This window comes from Bacillus rossius, chromosome 17 (assembly GCF_032445375.1).
Source record: "Bacillus rossius redtenbacheri isolate Brsri chromosome 17, Brsri_v3, whole genome shotgun sequence".
NCBI lineage: Eukaryota > Metazoa > Arthropoda > Insecta > Phasmatodea > Bacillidae > Bacillus > Bacillus rossius.
Genome location: NC_086344.1, coordinates 30,715,706 through 30,724,280, shown reverse-complemented (window position 1 = coordinate 30,724,280; position 8,575 = coordinate 30,715,706). Strand labels below are relative to the sequence as shown.

At 36.7% G+C, this 8,575-nt stretch overlaps 1 protein-coding gene across 1 annotated transcript; it reads left to right on the top strand.

Annotated features, from left to right (window-relative positions):
• The first annotated feature begins 5,352 nt into the window (after nucleotides 1-5,352).
• On the top strand, nucleotides 5,353-8,004 carry LOC134540782 (uncharacterized). The gene is made up of 3 exons (XM_063383699.1): nucleotides 5,353-5,697; nucleotides 5,823-5,967; nucleotides 7,195-8,004. The coding sequence occupies exons 1-3, from the start codon at nucleotides 5,399-5,401 to the stop codon at nucleotides 8,002-8,004; spliced, it is 1,254 nt and encodes a 417-aa protein (XP_063239769.1). The 5' UTR covers nucleotides 5,353-5,398.
• The last annotated feature ends 571 nt before the right edge of the window (nucleotides 8,005-8,575 follow it).

Genomic DNA, 8,575 nt, shown 5'->3' with positions numbered 1-8,575 from the left:
AATGTTTTATTTTTTCAAGTTATTTTTTGGAATAGTTTTTAGTGTTTTTTTTTAAATTTATATTATTCATTAAGCTTCCTTAATTTATTGTATTCAATAGTGTGGTCCCAATGTTCAGTGTAAAAGTGTTTTATTTTAATAATGTAGTGTAATAACACGAGTAAATTGCAAACCGGCCTAGTGCTGAATTTTGTTCGTGTATAAAATAAAATAAAATAAATAAATAAATATTAGCACTTCCTCCGTGCGACCAATAGAAACCGAGTTCTTGGCTGTGGTGGTAGCCATTTTGTTTATGTTCTAAATACGTTAAAAAAAATTGTTTAAAGTACGGGAATACATCCAATATTATACTACCACTTTGTGGTTTATTTTCATTGTAAATGCAAATTTTACTGGTTCTATTAAATAAATATTTTCAATTTTTTTTTTAAATGCAATTTCATTGGTTGCGATTTGTTGTTTTTCCGTTAATTGTGGAAGCAGCAGACGCGACAGTGAGATTCGTGTCCTATCCATTTCCATTTACAGGCCATTGTAGAACTTACAAGAACTACGCAAGACGAGCAAGTCGCAAAATGTTCAGAAATCACATTTAAAAAACACACTTACTACTCAAAGCGCAGTAACTGAACGCAGGTTTGCTGTTGTTCAGCTTCCAACTTTCCTGCTTTTAATCTTGCGTCTTCGACGGCCTTATTTGAAGAGAAATGCTCCAGAAAACTTTTAACGACGTTTAACGTTATTTTAACAGAAGCAAACTATATTCTTTTTTTATGATGTAGGCTACGTATATCATGTTTACACTTACTTGTTAAACTTCCACTCAGTGAAAGAGAAAATTATTGACAATTAATTTTGTTTTCGTGATAAATGAGAATTATCAAAAGAAGCTTGGGGGTAAAAAAAAATATGTTTTTATAATGCTTGATAGAAATTATGAACTTGTTTCAATTTTTATGCATTTATTAACTTTAAAAATTTCTGTGAATTCCACTGAGATTAATAGTCGTATTATAAAATATATTTTACTGTGATTAAAGTTATTGACCTATTATTTGTTTTTCCTACCTATAAAACTATTTTGCGTACCACATTCATTTTAACATTATTTTAGTTCTTTCATCTCTATAATCTCTTTGATAGCCAATATGTTTTTCGTCGTTTTAAAATTTGTTGTGGCGGAAACTGATGCAGTATTCGTTTTCGGTAGGCACGATTCTGATTGGCTTATTTCGTCCGTCGTCCAGCATATTTAGGAACAACTCCTGTGTTCAAAATACAGGTATGTCTATAAAAAAAATGTGCCAGTTTCAAACATTTTTAGTATCAACTGTAAGCGTTGTAGATTGTTGGTTTAAGGTCACAATTAAAGAGTAACACAGACAGTTTTAGATAAGATCATGCGTGAGTAATGCTTTCTTGTTTTCTCGCTTGAAGCGCCACCTACACAAGATGGCGACTCCTGAGCATAAAGCGAGCGAATCTTTAATTTCAGCCCTCCCCATTGGAATCTCTTTGTACGAGAGTGGTTGAACTATTTTTCGCTGGCCTCCACGTTCACCTGACATAACGCCATGCAATTCTTTCCTTTGGGGCTTTATAAAAGACCATGTCTACGTACCGCCTCTACATAATGATTTGCGAGTTGGGACCAGTGCTTAATTTCTAAAGTTTTAGGTGTGGGAACTCTAAAGCGGGATGCTCAGACCGGGGGGTCTGGAATACCCCCCAGGAAGGAGGAGGGTCCGGGGGCCCTCCCCCGGGAAAAAGTTTTGAAAATTATAACTGTAAACCCGCGTTTTTAGGCCATCCAGACATAATACTACAATTATTTTTATAAAAAATTGATATTTTAATGGTGATTACTTTTTAAAGTGCTTGATTATGATGTAAGAAAATAAAAACATGAATTTAAATTGAGTTCACCCTTTGCTCCATTAACATCTTGTTGACTACTTTCACTGACCATTTTGTTTGAAGCAATGAAGCTTACCAATATTACTTTTTTAATGAATGGTAAAATAAAAACAAATAAAGCCTTATTTACAATTTTATTGATATACAGTACAGTTGTAATAATACATATCCATATGTAAATAGATGTTTTTGAATATAACAGCTTGCTTGAACTACAATTTTGCATATTTTACAAAGAAAATTTGGCCTACCTTATGGGTAAAAAAACAATATTTATACATTCAAAATAGACCAACTTCTTGGAAAATAAAAGGAAGTGTTTAATTACACACAAAATAAATGACACAAAGAAGTAACACGGTTTCATTTTAAAAATTTAATGAAATTTTAAAAAGTTAAGGTGTTATTTCATCTACTTATTATGACAATGTACGGTTTGTAGTCATTGTAGTCTAATATTGTAAGGCAATGCCTAGTTGGTAAAATTAGTTGTTTGTTAATTTTTTGAAGTGAAAACTGCAAAAAAACATCAATACACAACTAACTGTAAATACAAAAAGAAAACTAAGAAAACTTTAGTTTAGAACACAACTACAAGTTAGGCCTAGTTATTTTTATGAAAACTGAATGTTCTGAAATTCTAAAAGATATTAAAAAAGAACGGGTTTAGGAAAAAAGTTCCCACAATGCAATGCTGTCTTCATTGTACGTTTTCTGCCTTCGTTGTTTTGACTTGGTGTCAAGTGCAGAATGGTGTCCCTTCGCCAGCCAAGTTTTGACGTGTCGCTCGGGATTGTATCTAGCCACAGGAGGTCCTAGGAGCCTGATCCGCAATAAATCGCAAACCGTGCTAATGTAGAGTGAAGATCTAAGAGGAGTCATAATTAAATTCATTGCAGAAAATCCACGTTCACATTCAGCACTAGACACTGCAATGCTATTTATGATGGATATCAGTTTCTTAAACGACGGCGGCTGCTCAAGAATAGTAGGTTTCTCTCCACTTAACATAGGCTTCAGTCCCTGCTTGAAGTGTCTGAAGTCTTGAAGTGTCTGAAGTCTGAAGTGTCTGAAGTCTCTAATTATATCCTGAGAGCTGCTAAACTTAAATCTATCGCAGATTCGCTGGATCTCACATTCTCCGTAGGTGATGGATAAGTCTTTTGGCCAATACATGGGGTGGATCACTTTGATGTCATTCATGATTGTGTTGTAGTTTTCAGACGCATTTGAAGATGATAGCAACCTTGAAGTCAAGTTGTTTGCGAGGCTCCGATAGAACTGTTTTTCTGGAATACTTGGTATCTTGGCTCTCACATAAAGTTCAACATCTTGAAATATCAAATCGTCAATAGCAATTTTAGCTTCCACTGAACGTCTACCCATGTTTTCAACTCGGTTTTCAAACACTTTGATTAACAGTGTTATATCACTGTGGGCTTGGATAAGGTTGAGGCTTGATTTTTGAAGCTGAAGGGACAAATCAGCTAACTCTTCTAGAGCATCGTACATCAATGCAAGGTTGTGTACGAAAGTTGTAGAAGACAATGTACTACAAAGCCCTTTGTAAGTCGAACGTTGCTTCGAGTCCCTTTGCTTGTCTTCAGATGCTTCAAGGAAATGGTTGTACAAAGCTTTAAAATCTGTCCAAACTGCTTTCACCGCCATTAAGCTGGAAGCTACCCAACGAGTATCTAAAACACGGCCGATTTTCAAAATTTGCTCCTCTAGTCCTTTAGCAACTTCTGCCAACTCCCTGCTATTTTTCGGAGAACAACTAAACATGTTTCTAATTTTATCCATGAAGATCTTAAAATGATTGATTCCAGCTACTTCTTCTACGGAATCGTGTACGGCAAGCTCTAAACGATGGTTCAAACAATGCCAAATGAACAAGTTGGGGAATGTTTCAGTAAGCTGCATAGCAAGGCCAGATTTTTTGCCTAGTAGCACTGATGCACCATCACAAGTTAGAGCAATCATGTGGTCTTTTATGAATTCAAAGCTTAGACCTAATGCTTGTAACTGATTTAAAAGTTCTTGTAATATACCAGCTGATGTTGTGCTATTTAGTTCAAAAAGTGTTAAGAACACTGTCATAGGGTTTTGCATTCCTTTTAGAACAGTTCTGATATAAACCACCAAAGCATTTTTGTTTGAAACTGAAGTGGCTTCATCTAAAAGCAGGGAAAATTTAGAGTCTGACTTGATTAGGCCATTTATTAAGTCTGATTTCATTTCATCAGAAATATGATGAACTATATTGGAGCAAGCGACATTTGAATGGAGGATTCGGCCCATATCTAAACCATTCATTATTTGAATATCAATTTCAGTTTCAAACTCAAAGAATGGCCTATTTAATTTGGCTTGCTTATAAGCCGTGCGGAAAATGCGCTCAGTTACAATTTGCTGCTCTTGATGCATAGAAGCAACAGCTTTTTTCATTGTATCTTTCTTTGCTTCATTGAGTATTTTTTCAGCTAAAGAGTGAGCTCGAGACCCACGGTGTAAAAATATCTTTTTCCTAAGAGAGGATTGCTGGTCTTTCTTATTGTTTCCGGAAGCGGTAATAGTTCCTAAAACCCACTCTTCGCTAATCTTTAGGCCCTTCGTTTTCCCGGCACCTAGAGTACTCACGCTTCTGCAAACATTGCAACCTAGTTCTCTGTTCACAATTAACCATGGATTTTTTGCTTTGAATTCAACAGTTTGTTCTACAGACCAACAAACTGGCTGTTCACCCCCAACAAAATCATTATTTTCTATACTAACCTTAGCTTCGTCTGTATCAGATCCAAAACCCTCCAACCTGGATACTGTTTTGTCCGACGAGGAAGTCGAAGGGGAAAGGTAATCGCAATTATCCTCCTTGATTCCGATTGCGTCTTCTTTTTTATCTTGATTAACAATTGAAGTCGTACTTGATGCTTCCGAATTCACGTAACCTTTTTGTTTCTTAGGGTTAGGTTTAAAAAAATCAACAAATTTTCTGGTAGTCATAGTCAAACTATTTAGCTGCACTAGCACTAATAAGTATAAAAACGAACACAATCATCGAACACAATGCAACTTGTAACTTAAACGCGAAACGGCGTCAAGGTCAAGTCAACGCACCTGTTGTAAACTGACTAAACTCCAAAGATCACGGGGGCGGTGGCGCGGCGAAAGAATGGAGGGGAGGAAGGGGTGGGCATTGTTATGTTATAGAGAGGCGCGGACGAGGATGACTCACCAGTCACCTTCCTCCCTGATTCTGTGCATGACTCATCACAACACAGCTCACAACGACTTGTACGGGCGCTTCCTACCTGCTTACGAGTCACTCGCAAACAAAGCTTTAAGCCGCGTACACACTTGCGCGCCGCGGCTGCAATGCAACACGAAACGCGCGCCACCCGCGCGGCGCGGAGCGACACAGCGCGCCGCGCACCCGGCGAACCACCTGAGACTGACGAACACCGCAGTTCAGCCGGTCATGTACGACGAGGAAGACGAAATTCTTCTCGTTAGCAGTGCTGTGGTTGTAATAGCTGCTTACCATTGTATGCAACGAAAACATAAGCGTCGATCTCGACGATGGTGGTGCTCAAATCTTTTTAAAGATCGTGTATCTAACCAGATGTTAGGAGTCCTGAAAGCTCAGGAAATAAGTGGCCAATACAAAAATTTCACACGAATGAGCCCGACTACTTTTGAAGATTTATTGATTAAAATTGGACCAAAAATCTGTAAGAAGGAAACACACTTGCGAGAACCGATCACTATTCAAGATCGGTAAGTAGCCTATGAATTGTTTACAATTTGTACTAATGCCTGACAGCAATTTCCCTGTCAGCATTATTAAAAGTGTTAATGTTCAATATGTTTAAGTACACAGGTTTTCAATTTTAATGTTCCAGGTTAGCCGTGACATTGCGGTTTCTAGCGACAGGAGACTCGTACTCAAGTCTGCAATATCTGTTCAGAATTTCAAAGCAGGCTATAGGAGGAATAGTAACAGAAGTCTGCTCAGCGTTAATTGAAGTGTTGAAAGAAAATATCAAGGTAAGTTGAACGTTAGAACAAATAAACGTTCTTATTGCTTAAGTTTTTATTTATAAAACGATATTTTCAAAAATACAGTACTCAAATGATGTAAGAAAGAAAAATTAAATAAATGAACTCATTAAATTCAAATTAAATCAGAGTAGTTCACATAAACTAATAAATAAATTAACACAAAAATTGTGATGCAATTTACACACAGTCATTAAAATCATCAGAACACTGAGATGAATGCGATAAAGGACTTTGCATTGACGCCAGCGGTGAAATGGTGTGACTTGAATTTGTTTGTATACTTGTAGCCGAGGCACTAGGTAGCATAGTAACTTGTGCATGTGGAGTCATTTGTGTCGGGGACCGACCAGCTGGAGAAGACTGCGACAGATTTGGCTCAAAGGGTTGTTGTTGTTGTTGTTGTTGTTGAGCAGGAAGATAAACTGATGAAGTTGATGAGTGGGAAGCTGGCTGTTGCATATACATGCGAGTAGAATAGTTTTCAGGTGCATTGGAATGAAATAGTTGACCTTGACCATAGTTGTATGTAGGTATTTCAAACAAACCTCGATCTGCTTTCATCAAAATGTCATAAACAGCGTGCTGAACCCCCAATCTTGTAGCTGAAGAAAATGTCGCCATTTTGGAAGATAAATATGCGCAAAATGTTTTAATCTCGCTCTGTTCAGGAGACATGTTGAATTTTCCAGCAGTAGCTTGTAGAATGCTAACAGCATCCGCTAGCAGTGCAGTTCCATCACCCTGTTGCCTTCCTTTTGCTCGCTTAGGTGCACTTGGAGAAAGAAATTCTTGGTCTTCATTTTGCACATTCAGTTCTTGATGGACGTGGTTTCCTTCAATGATCACCGGCTCCTTAAACATAATAATTAATAAACATAAATATACTTGCGATAAAAGTATTTATTACATAATCCCTCTACATTAAAAATTCTTAGCTTTGTCAGTACAGAAAGTTTCAATATTTGAAAACAAAGGGCAATACTTGTGAGGGAATGTAAATTTTCATCGAAAACAAATGTGGATATTTTCATATTAAATACTTTCTCTTAACAGTGCACAAAAATACGATTTAAATAGTTCCCAAAAGAATCTGTTTTCCTAGGTAAATTTCAAATGAAAATGAAGTACACCTGATTTTCATGTGAGAGGTCATACAGAAATATTATGTCTGTGACCACTATTGTCTTATCATGTATGTATCTATCCTTTCAGCTCCCCAAAAATCCCGCGGAGTGGATGGAAGTTGTGAAGGTGTTTGAAGATCTTTGGAATCTGCCTCATTGTGTGGGAGCTATCGACGGCAAGCATGTCATTATACAGTCTCCAATGAACTCTGGCAGCGAGTTTTACAACTACAAATCACAATTTAGTATTGTATTGTTTGCTTTGGTAGATGGAAATTACAACTTTTTATTTGCTGATGTGGGATGCCAAGGAAGAATTTCGGATGGGGGAGTTTTTAACAACAGTAAACTGTATGACATGATGACGAAGAGAACTTTGGGGTTGCCATCTCCAACAGAACTTCCTGGACGACAGATGAAAGTGCCGTATTTTTTTGCAGCTGATAATGCTTTCGCCCTTGGAGAAAATATATTGAAACCTTACTCTGGAGATTTAGAGAAGGGTTCTTGTAAAAGAATATTTAATTATCGGCTAAGCAGAGCCCGTAGAGTGGTAGAGAATGCCTTCGGAATAGCAAGTTCAGTATTCAGGGTTTTAAGAAAACCAATCCTCCTGGAACCTGAGAAAGTTCAATTAATCGTTACTGCGATTATACATCTGCACAATCATTTAAGACGGCATTCAACAAACCTATACACACCGCAAGAATTAATGGACTACGAGGAAGGTGGTGTCTTGACGGAAGGTTCCTGGAGAAAGGATGAAAATATGACATCCCTGGTTCCATTAAGAAGTATTCCTAGAAGATCCTCTGCCCATTTTCAAAAAATAAGGGATGAACTAGCAGACTACTGCGTTAAAGAAGGTGCGATATCGTGGCAGAAGTCATATGCTTGAAACTAACGTGTGTGCCTAATTCGAGAGGTTTACAATGGTGTTGGCAGACACATAAGTGTATTTGATGGTATTATATCCACTTTTTTACTATCTTCCATTTTAAGGCTAAATAATTTAAAACATAAGGCCAAGATACATCTCTCGCCATTTAATCATACTTATAAAAACTATCAACATGTACTGTTAAAATGTTGAGCTTACTGTGTTCATTGTTGGCCGTGGCTTATCTCTGCCTTCCAGAAATTTTAACGACTCGTAGGCGAACCATCGGCTGGTATACACTTCGGAAGTACCTGCAAAAACATGCGCCAGGATTACATAATTTTTTGTTAAAAATATGTCAATAATTATTTTATATTCAGGTGTGTCAATTAATTAAAAAGTATTAAAAATTAGGATATAATTTGTCATGTTATATAAACACATTGATTGTTCTATGTTCAGCAGTTTCATTCAATTAAAGGTAGTGTAAACTATTAAACATATACAATATGCAATACATTTAATGTACATTTAATGTACTGATAACAACAATTTCTATTATATATAAGAGCTACGTATTAACTACTAA

Bases quoted from the DNA above. Each gene is read 5' to 3' on its own strand.
- LOC134540782 (XM_063383699.1), top strand. From the start codon at position 5,399: ATGTACGACGAGGAAGACGAAATTCTTCTCGTTAGCAGTGCTGTGGTT. The intron at 5,698-5,822 runs GTAAGTAGCCTA...TTAATGTTCCAG, and splicing joins CCGATCACTATTCAAGATCG to GTTAGCCGTGACATTGCGGT. The intron at 5,968-7,194 runs GTAAGTTGAACG...CTATCCTTTCAG, and splicing joins TGTTGAAAGAAAATATCAAG to CTCCCCAAAAATCCCGCGGA.